This window comes from Taudactylus pleione, unplaced genomic scaffold, assembly GCF_031769625.1.
Source record: "Taudactylus pleione unplaced genomic scaffold, aTauple2 ptg000329l, whole genome shotgun sequence".
Lineage (NCBI taxonomy): Eukaryota > Metazoa > Chordata > Amphibia > Anura > Myobatrachidae > Taudactylus > Taudactylus pleione.
The window spans coordinates 11501143-11518162 of NW_028284730.1; the positions used below are offsets into that span (position 1 = coordinate 11501143).

General features: G+C 46.4%; 1 protein-coding gene across 1 annotated transcript in view; it reads right to left on the reverse strand.

Moving 5' to 3' along the window:
* The window catches only part of DOK2 (docking protein 2), a 41664-nt gene extending 27303 nt beyond the window's left edge, over positions 1-14361 (reverse strand). The window contains exons 1-3 of the mRNA XM_088443252.1: positions 13867-14361; positions 4487-4774; positions 867-966 (exon numbers count right to left, since the gene is read on the reverse strand). Of these exons, the coding sequence (XP_088299378.1) occupies positions 867-966; positions 4487-4774; positions 13867-13929 (451 nt within the window). The 5' untranslated portion in view covers positions 13930-14361. The remainder of the gene's footprint in view (positions 1-866; positions 967-4486; positions 4775-13866) is intronic.
* Positions 14362-17020: the final 2659 nt, after the last annotated feature.

A 17020-nucleotide genomic window follows, 5' to 3' on the forward strand; every position in this document is an offset into this window, starting at 1 on the left:
CACTTTCTGGACATTCTCCCATTTACTTCACTACAGTTATTAAGTGCACTTTAGTGCTATACCTGGACTATTTCTTGCCATTCCCATGTCTGTTAAGCCAATCAATAAAAGTTCCACATTTACCTTTATATTTGGTCCTGTGATCGCTCCTGCTACCACCCCGGGTGCACAAACAACCCAGAACATAACAGCCATCTCCTGTACAATGTATCGCACCTGCTTAGCACCACTTTCCCATCTCATGTACAATGTATCTCCCCTGCTGAGCACCACTCTCCCATCTCCTGTACAATGTATCTCCCCTGCTGAGCACCACTCTCCCATCTCCTGTACAATGTATCTCCCCTGCTGAGCACCACTCTCCCATCTCCTGTACAATGTATCTCCCCTGCTGAGCACCACTCTCCAATCTCCTGTACAATGTATCTCCCCTGCTGAGCACCACTCTCCTACCTCCTGTACAATGTATCTCCCCTGCTGAGCACCACTCTCCTACCTCCTGTACAATGTATCTCCCCTGCTGAGCACCACTCTCCCATCTCCTGTACAATGTATCTCCCCTGCTGAGCACCACTTTCCCATCTCCTGTACAATGTATCTCACCTGCTGAGCACAAATCTCACATCTCCTGTACAATGTATCTCCCCTGCTGAGCACCACTCTCCAATCTCCTGTACAATGTATCTCCCCTGCTGAGCACCACTCTCCTACCTCCTGTACAATGTATCTCCCCTGCTGAGCACCACTCTCCCATCTTCTGTGCTATAAAACATATGCATGTCATTCTTCTCACCTTTTGTCTTTTATGTTTACATGTTTCCATCACATTTCCCAATGTATTCACCTTACCTAACATGTATTCTTACTTGTTGTTGCCTCCTGGCTTGTACTGTACAGGGTGTTTTCCTGAAGCTGGAGAGATGAATTGAGTGTCTGACTGTCTGTCCTCTCCAGATACCGCCGTTCCTGAGCACACACAGAAGGTCTTGTAAGCAGGAGGGGTAAACAGTGGTGACGTTTTAAAAAATACTTTCTGCCTCCAATGAAAAAGGCTTAATACAGAGGGCAGCATTCTCTCTCAGCTTTATCTTACTACGTCAATGTTTCAAAGAAAGAGACAAAATATATCTGTATAAATGAATGAATGCATGATGCAATAAACATGTGCTGAACAATTTTTAAAATATATCTCATCTCCACATATAGCCCACTGGTTTGTAGACTTCCTACCTACAAAGTGTAAATATAGAAAACAAACTTTGCCACATTGAATATTGTGTGACTTTAAATCTGGGGACTAAGCAGAGATGTATGTGGGTCTGAAACAGTGGATTGCCACACTTACCCCCATAGGCATGCACATGGGGTGTACAGGCACACTCCTTAGCTGCAATCTAGGGGACAGGGACTCTGCCAACCAAGGGCTGGGTGGTGCCAGTTGTGTATTTTTGAGTGGGTATCTGGAATGATTAGCAGAGCTTCCAATGCTGCTGTCCGCCTACGCTGCTATGTTGTCTTCACCAACATGCATTGTGGTAGCATAGACAGTGGCAGAACTGATGATTGGTGGGTCTGGGTGCAAAACTACGCTTTGGGCCCACCTTAAAAAGGGGCATGGCCTTGTGGAGGAAGGGGCGTGGCCTCATAGCACACAGGATATCAGTTTTATTCATGTACAAGACCGTGTCATCTAAAGACCATGTTAAGTGGTTCAAAATCTAAATGGTGGGCAAGCACTGGATAATCCTGTAGCTCATCTTGAGCGTTAAGCATCAGGATCATGTCCTGTGGGTGCGGCATTGTCTCATACTGATGATCTGTAAATTATATATTCAGATGTATAAATACTGTTTGAGTGGCTTATCATTCACGTCACTTCTCACACATCACAGGGACAGGCTCTTTTCAGAGCCCCTGTCCGTGCATGTGTATTTTAAAACATTTGGGTGGTACATCATTTCTTATTGCTGTGAATAGCGGCAATAAGAAATTATAATTATGGGGTCTAAAACCGAATTGATAATTGATAAATAGGCCCTTAAGAAAGAGATAGAAATATGGACAAATTAATCAATTTCCCTAATTCTCCCATATCCTACCCATATCCACTGACCACATTCTCTGAAGGCCACCTCCATTTACTGATCATACATATAAAACAGCTGGAACATTTGTGAAGGCGGTGGGAAATGACATGGCAGAGCCGAGGAGTCACCACGCCAAGGACAGGGTTGTTTTGAGCATTTACTTATCTGCAAATATTAGGAAGAAGTGTCCTGGCACTGTGCCCAGCTCCTAGCACGATGCCAACATGTCATATATCTGTTCCCAGCTGGAGGATTACCACAAGGTGAGCATGGAAGAAGGTATCAACAAGTCCAAGGCGGTCTGGGACATGCAGATGGACATGCAGAACAACCACATGCATCCCGACATTGGTAACTTTGGAATTGGGACACAGCGGCACATTGGGGTCATCATCACTGTGCAGGGGCGTCGGAATGATATTATGAGCAGAAGCCGCGTACAGTCAGGAGCTGTGCTTTATAACAATAGGCTGCACCGCATGGAGGAGGAAGCGTAATGTGCAGTGTTTTAACTTAAAGGCCGCACATTACACCTCCTCCATGTGGTGCAGGGGCTGTGCAGCCTATTGCTATACAGCATAGCCCCTGACTGTCCCAGCGGCCGCTTCTCCTTTCACATATTTGGGGGGGGTAAGCTGCCACTTCTACCCCCCCTCCTCCCCGTTCTGAAGCCCATGTCACTGTGTCATATCATATTCAGAACCAGAAAAGATAAGTTAAATGGTGGAGGACAGTCTCGTTGCCAGCAGCGGAATGATTTAAGATTTGTACAATGACTAGGTTTTTTTTGGTGGCTGATAATGCTTCAGTCTGAGGGGTATATTTACTAAAAGTCGATTTTAATCGGTTAAAATCGATGTGCTTCAGAGGCTAAATCACACATTTACTAACAGACAATTTATTTATATTGATTATTGAGTGTTAGTAAATGTGCGATTTAGCCCCTAAAACTCAACATCAATGTTGATTGAGTTGAAACCCCCCCAATAAAGGGGTCCCCCTCTCCAGGGCACTCCAGGCCTGGGCTGATAGCCCGGGACTATTCCCGGCACCCCTGGCAGGTGGGTGCCGGGTTGATTGTGTATAGTGTGTATAAAAAAATAGATGTAATAATATTTTCTTTTGCTGGAGAACACAAGGTCCTAAGCGTCCCCCGCATGCTGGTACTTGGAGAACCACAAGTACCAGCATGCGGTGCATTAAGGGCCCGCTGGTACCTGTAGTTCACCTGCAAAAGAAATATTAAAATATACACAAGACACACACACCGTGACAGTGTAATTTTATTAAAACATACATACACACTCACACATACAGTACCTACAATCCCTGGACACTTCCTCTTCGGTCAATGTAGGCATCCACCGTCTTCTTAAAACTAAAAAACGACAATTCCCGATCCAAAAACATAAGTACCATCCTCTAAGAATGGTACTTCCCAAATGACAGCTCAGCTCATTTCTCTATATAAGTGCCGCGGCTGAGCGTTCATTGGCTGAGAGAGGCGAGTCTCCACCTCCCTCAGCCAATGAACGGTTCCCACCATTGACTTCAATGGTGAGAACCGCTAGGTTACTAAAGGTTTCCTAGCAGTTCTCACCATTGAAGTCAATGGTGGGAACCGCTCATTGGATGAGAGAGGCGGAGGCTCACCTCTCTCAGCCAATGAACTGTCAGCACTGGCATTTACATAGAGAAATGCAGCGGCTGAGCTGTCATTTGGGAAGTACTATCCTTAGAGGACGGTACTGATGTTTGGCAGCACTTGGGATGACAGTTGGCAGGGGCATCTTAAGAGAGGAGGGGGTCCATGTGCATTCCCCGTCCAGGGCACTCTCCTCTCTCCCCGGCAGCTGGCCACCGCAGTATCAGTAGACTCTGGGCACTAGAGTGATTTCCTTACTGCATATGCGCAAAACGCCGTAAAAATGGCCGTGGCAGCCATTTTCCGGCGTTTTGTACAGCGCTGAAACACCCGAATGCGGGACCTCGGAGAGGGAAGTTCTAGACAATATGGGTGCAGGGTGTGCGGTGCGGGCCCCCCTGGACCTGGGGGCACGCGTGCACCGCAGACCCTGCACCCATTATAGATACACCCCTGGCAGTTGGTGTTTGAATTCTGAATTGTGTTACAGCCACGACAGTCAGGCCGGACACAGCACAGGGGGAGGAAACATTTTAGCCCTTTTCACCCCCTTAGGAGTCAAATTTCTAAAATCCCTTCTTAGTGGGCACCTACGTCATGGAAGGTATATACTCCCCGATATTCATTCATGTTTCTAGGTCCAGGAGTTTGGGCTGGGTGTTGATGAGTCAGTGAATCAGGATATTTGAATATATATATATATATATATATATATATATATATATAATCTGTGCCAGCAGTTTTTTGTTCTCACCTGTGGGAATGCCAAGCTGCAGAGCACTCTCACCCAGTTCGGCTGTTCAGTGATGTCGCTGGCAATCAGGTAGACCCGCTGTGCTGTCTCAATGCTGAAAGCACGGGTGTCCTTTGGGCTGCTCTCTCCAGAACGCTCTGATAGACTCACACATTCACTGAGCTGAAGCAGTTTCCAGCACTCCTGCTTACGACCAGTTTCAAGGGGCTGGGAGCCTTCGTACATCTCCAAGCGTGCCAAACCGGTGGGGTTAGTTTCATACAAAACCCCCCATACTTTCTTCCACTTCTGTATTGGGACAAAGAGAGGAGACATTATTGGTGGATATAGTGCCTAGTAAGAGAGACAGATATGACATGATACGGGTATGGAGAAGTTGCCCATACCAACCAATCAGCTCCTACCTAGTAGCTGTTCACTGCTTGCTACATAAACCCCAAAGAAGTAGCTGTATTGTAAAGTGGCATTGGACTGGTCATTACGTTAGCTGCAGGGGAAGAAAATGCAGAAACTCCCAACTTTCAATGTTGCCCTTCATCTGTGATAAGTGACAGCTGCAAAAGGAGCCAACTGGCATCCTCCATGCCACACTGGCAGAGGGGACAGTGGCGGAACTGCCGGAGACAATGGAGTCAGTTGCCGCCGGGCACCAGCCCTGAAGGGGGCACCTCCTCCATTGTCACCCGGCCGTTCCATGTCCTACCTGGCCTGCTTCTAGTAGAAAGGAGCCGCTGAGCTGAGCGCCGATCAGCATCAGTGGCGCTCCTCCATTTCTGTACTGTGTGGTCTCTGGGCTCGGACATCACATAGCATGTGACCGCCCGCAACCCTGTGACTGCCCGCCTGAGGAGCCGGGACTCGAGACTGCATGGCATCGGCGGCTGGCAGTGGAGTGGACATCCCCACCATGCCATGGAGGACGGAAACCAATGCGTCCACGGCGTCTGTCACTGTGGGGAGAATGGGCAAGGAGGAGAGCATCCAGAGCCAGCCCAGCAGATAACAGTGGTACTGGCTGTGGCAGACTGGTAGTAGAAAACATTATGGTAAGTTGTCAAATGCAAGCCGAGGGGGGGGGAGGGGGGGTGATATATTTAAAGAGCACATACTTTATTACTCAGTCATGTTAGGGGGGTGATATATTTAAAGAGCATATATTTTATCACTCTGCCATGTTAAATTATTTAACATGAGTGGTAAATTATATGCTCTTTAAATATATCACCTCCCCCCCTCTTACATAAAGAGTGATAAGACAGGGGCAGAACTATGGGAGACTACGGGCGCCAGCACTGAAGGGGCTCCTCAATCGCCCACAATATATTCACCCCACTTAGGGCTGTAAATATGGGGGATGGGGGGGCACCAAGTGATAACTTGCCTCGGGGCGTCTGTGATAAACTTACACCTCTGAGAGGGGAGATTTGGCGCCTAGAAGCAGCTTCGGGGTTTATGTATCAATCAGTGAGAATGTGGAGAAGTGGACCAGTGGAGAAGTTGCCCATAGCAACCAATCAGCTCCTACCTATTCATTTATAGACTGTAATTGATAAATGCTATTTCAAAGCTGATTATTTGCTATGGGCTACATATCCACTAGTCCAGTGGTTCTCAAACTCGGTCCTCGGGACCCCACACAGGCCATGTTTTCCAGGTCACCCAGCAGGTGCACAGGTGTATTCATTGCTCACTGACACATTTTATAAGATCCACTGGTGGAGCTAATTATTTCACTTGCGTTTCTGTGAGGAGACCTGGAAAACATGCACTGTTTGGGGTCCTGAGGACCAAGTTTGAGAACCTGTGCACTAGTCCACTTATCCACGCTTTTCACTGCTTGATACATTAACCCCTTCATTAGATAAGTTCAGTGCATAATACAACGGGAGGCAATCGTTAAGCCGACTGCCTAAATGCCGGCAGCCGGCTTCCCGACTGTCTTATCCCGGCAAGGGTGAAATGCCGGGTGTCTAGATGTAGACGCCCGCATTTCCCCGACGCCGGGAGACCGGCGCCCAGCATCACGATCGTAGTGATGCCGGGCGCCGCGAGCGGACAGCTGCGGGGGGGGAGGGTTAGGTTTAGGGCTCCTGGGGGGGACTTAGGGTTAGGCTAGGGGAAGGGAGGGTTAGGGTTAGGCTAGGGGAAGGGAGGGTTAGGGTTAGGCACCCCCGGGGGGGACTTAGGGTTAGGCACCCCCCCGGGGGACTTAGGGTTAGGCACCCCCCCGGGGGACTTAGGTTTAGGCAGCGGGGAAGGGGGTGGTTAGGGTTAGGCACTTAGAGGGGGGATTAGGGTTAGGCACTTGGGGGGGAAGTTAGGGTTAGGCACCCCTAAGGAGGGTTAGGGTTAGTGGGGTTAGGTTAGGTTAGTGGATACTTACCTATCCACGATCGGGATTTCCAGCGCTGTCGGGCTTCCGCTGCGTCGCACTCTGCTCCTGTCGGGCTGCTGGTGACGGGAATCGAACCGCCAGATATGCGGCTGGCGGTATTTCATACCAATTCCTAATACAACATATATAACCAACACATCCACATGGTAACCATCACAACAGCCTACAAACTACAGGAGGAAGTAATAATAACCTGTGATTTTGCAAAAAATGTGCATTTGCAGCAGTTTTCCATCGAGGTACAAATCACTGTATGTAATAGAATAAAGCTCACTGGAAAATTACACTGATTGCAAGTCACAGGCTAAATCACCCTCCACTACATACTGCCATGTTCTCTAATGGAAAAAAATATATATTATTAATATATGGATGAGTTGGGAGCTACCTTTTTAAAATATTTTTTTTGTTTCATCTACTTATTTAATTCAGTAAAATAACTTACTTAGAATTTCAATGTAAAGAATGAATAAGTGGAAAACAAAGTGTAAAGAAGTCTGTGAACATCACGACAATAACAAGATAGTTTAGAATTTTTTCAGAAGAGACATTTCTGAAATCCAATTAAAACAATATGCCTATGTACTAACTGCAATAAGTCAGAGTCACATTTACATGACTGATCTAGCATCTCCATGATGTACTGTATGTAAGCTGACCATGCTGATAAAAAAACAACATTTAAAATAAAAATCTTCTATATTATATTGTAGATATCATTAAGGCTTTCTATATTGACATAAGGCCTGATTCAGCAAGGAACGCAGTTGCTAATATGCATGTAAAAGGTCGATTAATTTGCCCTCCGCATGCATATGCATCGCAGGGAGCATGCTTGAACCAGCAATTGGGAATTGTGTTTGCAGACCCAGAGCAGAGTGATTGACAGGAAGTGCCGTTCTTGTGGGTGGTGACGGGGGGTCGGGTGAACGCAGGCGTGCCAGTGTGTTTGAACGCCGTTGCAGGGGCATGCATAAATTATCCACTGCGTGGCCATAAGCAGCCATAGGGGCCTATTCATTAAACCTAAAAATTCTCTGGAGATAATTAGCTTTAGAACTCTCATGGAGTTCTAGCTAATTATAGGTGGAATTCATCATTCCACCTCTCCATAAGTATCTATTCCGAAAAGCTGTTATTTTTGCGATGACAGCTTTTCGGGAAATAGATACTTTTCCCTGCCTACACTACCTTATCGCATCTGGAAACAGTGCTGCGCATGCGCTGTTACATCTGTAAAACCAGCGCATGCGCAGCACTGCCTACAGATGCGGTAAGTTTGTGTACCCCCCCTCCCGACCAGCTGACCAGAGAGGAGCCATCACCGGAGGCCCTGGATTCAGGTAAGGAAAAAAAAAATATTTAATTTTTTTTTTCTTTTTTTTTGCAGTAATCAGCTTGCGGTCTGTTTAGACCACAAAGCTGATTACTGGTACCGGCTCCCGCCTCTGCTCTCCCCATTAGAGCAGAGTGGGAGCCCGGTAACCGGGGGAGACCCTGGATAACGCCACCTCCAGGTGGCGTTATTATCACAGGGCTTCCCCCGGTATTTGTTTACAATTTATTTTTAGTAACTCTGGTCGGATCACATTTCCCATTACAATTATGGGAAATGCGATCTGCTTTACTAAAAATAAGTGATAATTAGGGGTTGGAGTAGAATTTTACTAATTCTACTCCAATTGCCCTGTAATAACTACAGGTGAAACTAAAATAATGTGAAAAGGGTGTGAAAACACCCTTTTTCACTTTATTTTAGTAAAAATAATGTTAATAAATAGAGCCCCTAGTCCTCAATAAATAATTTAATACTATATAGAGAATATATACTTATTGCACACAGAAGCATCCTAGTACACCTCTCAAAGTAATACAATATAATATGGTAACACTGATCTCAGGAGCTTACACTATAGGGCAGAGGTTCCCAAACTCGGTCCTCAAGGCTCCCCAATGGTCCGGGTTTTAAAGATTACCATGCTTGGTCACAGGTGACTTAATTAGTACCTCAGCCTTTTGATTTAATCATCTGTACTCAATCATGGATATCCTTAAAACCTGGACCGTTAGGGTGCCTTGAGGACCAAGTTTGGGAACCTCTGCTCTAGGGGGTAAAAGGGGTTGAGAGTACTGTGTACTGTAGGTTACTCAATGAGCAGTGCAGTAGTGTATGTTACAGTGGGTGATCATGGTAAGGAGGAGTAGAAATAGACCTGCAATTACTCAGCTACTGTTGGCACTCTGGACAGATCAGGGAAATCCGATTTTGTGTACAGTTACTGGGCCTGGTGCAGAGTTGGCCGGATATGGGAATTTGAGCACCTGCACTGCACACATGGAAGATAATGCACAATATACAGAATTGTACGAAGCTTTCAGTGCGCCCACCCTCTATTCCATCACTTGGCTTCCTTTCTCCGGCCGATTCTGTTGGCCGGATCTTGTTAGCAGGGCCGTAACTCGGGTAGTGCGGCTTTGGGCCGGTCAATTTTCCTGTTTATTATCTTTCTCACTTGCAGCTTCCTCTTCTTTTATCCCCAGCAGCTTCTGGCCTGCCCTGTCTCTCCCCTGTCCCTTCCCCATAAAGCCATGGCCCTCTTTCGGATGCACTATCTTATGTACCCAGTTAAAAAATGGGTGAGGGGGCGCCAATGCTCTCTCTGGCAAAGGGCACCAAAAGGTCTAGTTACGGCTCTGTTTGTTCATATCTCTCTTTGCGGGAAACGGGAGTTCTGGGTGGCAAACGCTGTGGTCGCATGCATGGGAGTGCCATGGTAATGTCGTAGCCATGTAGTGATACTACCGGGCTGCTATGAGTCGCATATACAGTGAAGGGAAACCTGTGTCTGATGGATCTCTGGCTCCCAGCATAGGGCAGGTGCAAGTGTCCAAACTAATAATGACAATGTGGACAGTAAAACAGCCCTATGGATACGTTCATTAGCATAAGGTAGTAAATCTGGTTTCCAGCAAATACAGTCACTTTGCATCCAACTCAGAATCAGGCCCTCAATGTGCATCTGAGCAGTCCCAACTTTCTTGTTCTGCATGTTACATGCAATTCTCTTCAATGTTATTGTCAATCTGCAGAGTATCATATGTCTTGTTCTGCATGGGCTATCTCACATTGGGCTGTATTTACTACAATCCGCATATTGAATGCGGATTGTAGTGTGATATTACCGAGTGAATTCGCATTGCGAATTCAGGTAATATCACAGGGATTTACTATAAATCCCTTGCAGGGACAGAGCTTGCGATAAAGCTCTGTCCCTGCGGATCCCATCCGCACTCTAGTCGCGGTATTTTCGGAAAAAATACCGCGACTAAGAGTCCGCGCATGCGCCGACCGACCACAGCTACTACCCCCCCACCGACGCTAAGCCCCGCCCCCCGGTGCTAAGCCCCGCCCCCCACGATCGCGGACCCCCCCCGCGACCCCCCCTCCCTTCATTACACTTACCTGCATCCTCCTGGCCTCCGGTGGTCTTCTCCGGGCTCCCCGATCAGGTGATCTCCCATACTGCACTGGGGCCCGATCACCTGATGACCAGGCCCCAGTGTACTATGGGAGACCAGCTGACTGGAGAGGAGCCATCACCGGAGCCCCGATCACCGGTCCCTGGATTCAGGTAAGTGAAGAAAAAAATGTTTAATTTTTTTTTTCTTTTTTTTACAGCAATCAGCTTGCGGTCTGCTTAGACCACATAGCTGATTACTGGTACCGGCTCCCGTCTCTGCTCTCCCCGTTAGAGCAGAGTGGGAGCCCTGTAACCGGGGGAGACCCTGGATAACGCCACCTCCAGGTGGCGTTATTATCACAGGGCTTCCCCCGGTATTTTTTTACAATTTATTTTTAGTAACTTGCACACAGATCACATTTCCCATTACAATTATGGGAAATGCGATCTGCTTTACTAAAAATAAGTGATACTGGGGGTTGGAGTAGAATTTTACTAATTCTACTCCAATTGCCCTGTAATAAATACAGGTGAAACTAAAATAATGTGAAAAGGGTGTGAAAACACCCTTTATCACTTTATTTTAGTAAAAATAATGTTAATAAATAGAGCCCATTGCATGCAATTCTCACTCTTCTGTATGTATCTTGCTCTGCTCTCATTGTACACTGTATGGCACTAGCTGGCTGGATGCAGCTCTGACTGTCTATCCCTACATTGTAATCTTTCAATATTTATAATGCTAAATCATTGTACTGCAATCCTGTCACCAGATGTGTGTTACAAGCAAATTATTCTTGAAAATTGTACTGAGAACTTGGTGGCTGCAGCTGCTGCTGCTGGTCTATGCGGAAACGAAAGACTAGCAAAGGCCTGTATGAGAAAGAGTAAGATAACAGCACTCGGGAAGTAGAAATTGCACAACTCGTGCTTTCTGTCCCATATCTGCCTTCTGTGCAGACCACTAACTCCATAAGACAGAAGCACTTTTTATTCTAATTTTACCCTTGACCAAAGCCCTCTGTGCTAACATCTCAGCAAACATCATTTTTTTAAACAAGAGTTATAGGGGCCTATTCATCATTACTTATTTTTCACAAAAGCATGTGAAATTTAACATTTTCATATACTTTTATAAAAAAATAAGTGTCCGGGCTATTAATCAAGTTACGGAAAAAAAGCATATATTTCTGAACTTGATGGTGTTACTGAACGCCACTCTTAAAGCTCATACACACTTAAAGATATGCTCCATGAGCAATATCGTTTAGTGTTATACCTTACACTGCCGGCCACAATGTCAGGAATGATATCGATCAGTGATGTCACCCTGCCACATTCCCGAACTTGCAGAATCTGATGATATCGTCAGATTGTCCTGCAAGTTCAGGTCGATGAAAGACATCGATAACGATCCGCGGCAGCGCCCATCGTTAATGATATTATGTATACACACTGGACGATATTGAACGCTATGAACGATATCGTTATCTTCCATATCGTTCACTTTATCGTCTAGTGTGTATGAGCCTTGAGATGGCGTTCAGCCCCCAATAATCTTCACAGGCTGCCGTGTAAACAGTAGAAATACCTGTCATCCACAGCAGAGGGATCTATTAAGATCCCTCCCTTCTGTGTCTGCACTGCCGTGGCACCGCAGACATGTGGCCACGCTCACTGGCCGAAGACGGAAGAGGTGAGAGGGAGAAGGGCGATGCAGCGGGGGAGGGGGGGAGATCAGACACCCGCGGGGGGGCCATCGGACAAGGGGAAGGGGTGTGCAACGGCATCGGACACCCGCGGGGAAGGGGTGTGCAACGGCATCGGACACCCGCGGGGAAGGGATGTGCAACGCACACCCCTTGGCCGGAACTCGCAGCGAGTTTAAAACATAATTATAACTAGTGATAACTATGTCATGATGAATAGGCCCCATAGTAATGCTGAGGCCAGAAGCTGAGTAGCTGCATGTGAAGGTGGTAGAGGTGCGCACAGACAGGACCCCGCTTCTTTTGCCGTGTCTGCGTTTTCTAATGCCACGACCAATTCCCACTGGCAGCGCTCTGGGGCCTGATTCAGAGATGGTTGGTAATGCAGCCACGGTCGCAGCCGTTCGCAATAGCGGTTGCTGGAATATGCAAATGCTAATCTCAGCCTTCTGTTTGTGCAGGACGGTGCCATGGATAGTACGAGCGGTGAGACGTCCACCTTCAGGCTGCGTGATCTGTGCATTTGTGATGGAGATTGTAAACTCACCAACATTGACGCAACATTGGTAGAGCCTCAACATTTGTTGTAGCCTAGTTTCAGGGGCGTAGCGAGGGCGGAGCTGGTGGAGCTCATTCTCCAAGCGCCGACGGGGGTAGAAGGCGTCGTCCAGACACAATCTAGTGTGTGTGTCATTCAAAAGTCATGCAAATCGTGTCACAGTGATCCTGGTGGGCGGTGTGTTTGATAGCCACTGACCCCGCTGCCGGGATTACCGCAGAGCGCGTAGTGTGACTTTTGAATGATATCAGGCCACTACTGTCCCCAGTTCTCCAGCTCCTCATCATCACTTAATTTCTATAAAAAGTTAATGTAGGAGATATCGCAGATATCTCCTGGTTACCTTTCTCTCCCGGAATGGCCCATTGTCCCCATACACTAGTATCACAGATATCTCCTGGTTACCTTTCTCACCCGGAATGGCCCGCTGTCCCCATATACTAGTATCACAGATATCTCCTGGTTACCTTTCTCTCCCGAAATGGCCCATTGTCCCCATACACTAGTATCACAGATATCTCCTGGTTACCTTTCTCTCCCAGAATGGCCCATTGTCCCCATACATTAGTATCACAGATATCTCCTGGTTACCTTTCTCTCCCGGAATGGCCCATTGTCCCCATACATTAGTATGGGGACAGAATTCAGCAATTTCTAAAATACAATATTTTCGGAGCTTTACTGCAGAAGCACTCGCCATCTTTAGATGGCATTTACTCCCGGACTCGCCGCTAACTCTGCTCCTTCCCTATAGCAATGAATCCTGGGTTGCAAAGATCCGCCCCTGTCTGGCTTCTTCCGCAGGACGCCGGGGCTTTTGTGTGCATGCGTGACCTGTAGGTTATGCAGGCGCACTAGTGTCATTGCTCTGCAAGGAGCAGTGAAAAGATTCACAGTGAAGCACTTCGGGGAGACAGATGATTTTCTGTACTCACGTCGAGTTAGTATGTTAATTATCGGGGTCCCGATAATGAACATAATGAATAGAGCCCCTAGGCTCATCCTTTGGAGATCATGTTAATATTTGCACAGTAAGCCACAAATGATCACAAGATCACTAGATACAGTATGTCTTTTATCCCCACATCACCTGGAGCAAACATCTGACCTTTTGTAAAAGCTGTCACATTGCCATAGAAAGCCGCACAGAGTTGTGCAAGAGTCACAAAACCAGTCACATGACAAAACAACAGGGACATGTGCAAAAGTGAAATAAGTCTGTAAAATGAATATATCAGGCTTTGTGTTACACTCACCTTTCCAAATCGCTGCTGATGTTGCAAGTACAGTGGTCCCTGTTTCACTAAACCCACTTCCATGACCTACTCCTATCTACGTTCTTACCTAATAGCACTCTGACCCCCACCCACAGTATCTCCTGACACTCTCGTCTTCTGTTGCACTCTTTCTCCTTCCTGCAGTAACCGTCTCTCCACACCCAGCACTGTCCACTAGAAATGCTCTCTGACCTCCTAATTCTCTTTTACAAAATTATATTTTAAGATCCCTCTTCCACTAAAACTGCCCCTGCTCATCATTACTGTCCCCTTACGAATTTTGCCACACTCTTAATGACCACTGCACTCTCCTCCCTCACTATTTCTGCCTGTACTCAATCTAGTGAGCATCTATCTCCCGGATCTTATAGAAGATTTTTTTTTTCTTTTTGTAAAACTTTTTGCCCTCATTCAACTTCACAGTGCCTGTCTCTTTGTTTCGCTCTCTCCTTTCTCTTGCAGTCTCTTTTTGTGCGTTCTCTCTCCCATTATCTTCCTCTTCCTTGTAGTATTTTTTTCTTCAGCAGGTTGGTTCTCTCTTCCTCTCAGTTCCTCCCTCCCTTGTACACGCTTCCGCTGTGAAATCTACCCTGTCATAACTTAGTGTGTATCTCGGTGTGTCTATATATAAACATCTGTCTGTTTGCAACATGTTCATCTATATAGTTTAGCGATGGACGGCTTTTACAAACTGTACGTGTAAGCATTGCAAATGCAAACGTTCTGCACTTTAGCACCAGTTTGGTGCAGCCATTTGTCATCAAAGTGCATTATTGCCTTCTACTCACACCCCTCATCAAACTAGGAGTATGCCTTGGTGCACAAAGAGGCGTAAATCATCTGCAGAGGGGCCGTATCTGCAATATTTCTCACTGCACATGCATCCGAGGGCAGACATTACACATCTCAGCGGATTAGCAGGCTATTGGGAGTAGCACATAACCCACCCGGATCTCCACAGTGGCAGCTAAATAGGTGTAACTCTCCGGGCAGTATCAGGGGTCGCCGCTAGCACTTAGCCTAAGTTTGCTGTGGCAATGTTGAGGGTGTGTAGACAGAATAGAAGCCTATTCAGAGGAACGAGTACGCAAATATCCAGCGATTTCAGATGGATCTTTTGTAGGCAGAATAGGGCTGGTGCAAATGCTTGTTGGAAAGTAACAAGTTATCAGACGTCGGGGTCTCCAGAATATTTCTGGGTGACGCTATTTTTTTGTGAATTGTAATGTTGTTTCAGTTCCAAATGGAGCAATGGAGGTCAGTGGCTTCCTCCACATACCCCAATGTGCCGTCTTCAGAGGTGGCCCCATATAGCTCCTTTGGGGTTCTATTCATCATCACATCATTTCTACAAAAGCAGGTGAAAATGAACATTTTCATCTGCAATTGTAGAAATTAAGCATTCAGGTAATTCATCAAGAAGGTAGAGCAGGAGATATCACAGATATCTCCTACTTACCTTCCTCTTGCGGAATGGCCCGCTGTCCCCATACATTAGTACGGGGAGAGAATTCATCAAGTTCCGAAAATACAATATTTTTAGAGCTTGAGTGCGGGAGCATTTGCCATCTACAGCTGTAGCTCCACCCGCCCCATTGTTAATCCGGCCCTGGGCAGGTCATCTACTTGCAAAAAAATTGAGAGGAAGGGAAACTGGCAAAAGATAGTATGAGAGTGATTACCAATTTGAAAGGTACTAAGGTATCAGATCCCTCAGATATTGCTAATGCTTTTGCGACCTACTATTCCAAATGGTATAATATGGAGGATGATTCTATGGTCCCACAGCCGACACTGGCAGGGATAGATGAGTTCTTAAAAGATATCAATTTACCTTCACTAGATGTCGATACACTCCACTGTCTTGAGCGCCCGTGGTCTTGGGAAGAAATAGAGACAGTCATTGACTCTCTTCCAACAGATAAGGCCCCTGGTCCTGATGGATACACCAATAACTTTTATAAATGTTTCAAGGATACCCTAACCCTGATTCTGGTTCAGGTTTTTAACGAAGCCTCATCCTGTGGTTCCTTCCCTAAAGAAATGCTAGAGGCGAGAAAAGTTGCATTTCCCAAACCGGGAAAAAAAATCTCTACGTTATTAGCTAATTATCAACCAACCTCCCTTCTCATCACAGATGTGAAAATGTATGCAAAACTCATAGCGAATGGACTTAATCCTCTACTTCCCTCCCTTATCCATCAGGACTAGGTGGGCTTCGTTCAGAGTCGACAATCCCTGGGTAACACGAGGAGGGTCATTGATATTCTTGATGCCTTCTCTGCACCTGAACAGCCTCTTTTGTTGCTGTCGTTGGACACGGAGAAGGCATTTCATAGACTTAAAGATGAAGAAAAATGGAGAGCGCTGGACAGAGGTAAAGTATTTATTCGTCACTAACACAAGACAAAAATATAAAAACTTTCAGTACAATCATAAAATACAGTATAAATTGATGAATCCAAGACCTATTATTGTGAGAGACACCTTAAATGATCTAAAAATAATCACACAATATAGCAAAAAGCTGCATACGATTGGCAGCTATTAAATGAGTATATGATTAGCAGAAAGCAGATTAGCAGAAAAGCATCTCATACATTCCACATCCAGCTCAAAAAGCGTTAGTAGATTGAGTTGTAGTGTTTGGGAAAGAATCCTGCATGCATAGTCTCACTCCAGCTTAATGAGTAATGAATGGTAACTCAAAGCATATATAACAGGAAAAGCCAGGGAGCTTGTAATGGTTGTCAGGCAGCAGTAGAAGACTTTATCACCTATGTATGATGGAGCTGTTTTCCGGCGTCCCGGCAGATACAGCTGGGTGGCGTCTGTCCTGCCTCCCAAAGGCTTTGGCGGTGTGTAGATTCTCTGCCGCTTGGATAGGAGAGTTGCGCTGCCCACTGCGAGCCCACCAGGGCGGATGACCAGAGATGAAGGTAGAGTGGCGTCTCCGTATGTGAAGTCCCAACAGCTGAAAGGAGACAGCGGCGTGTCCGTCTGTATGCTCGCTGGAGCAGAGCGAGTGGGTTCAGCTGGCAATAGCTGTATAGCCAATTGGGTGCTCTCTTGGTCCGGGATTCAGCAAGAAACATCTGACGCGTTTCTCGGCCAATTTTCATAGACTTCATTG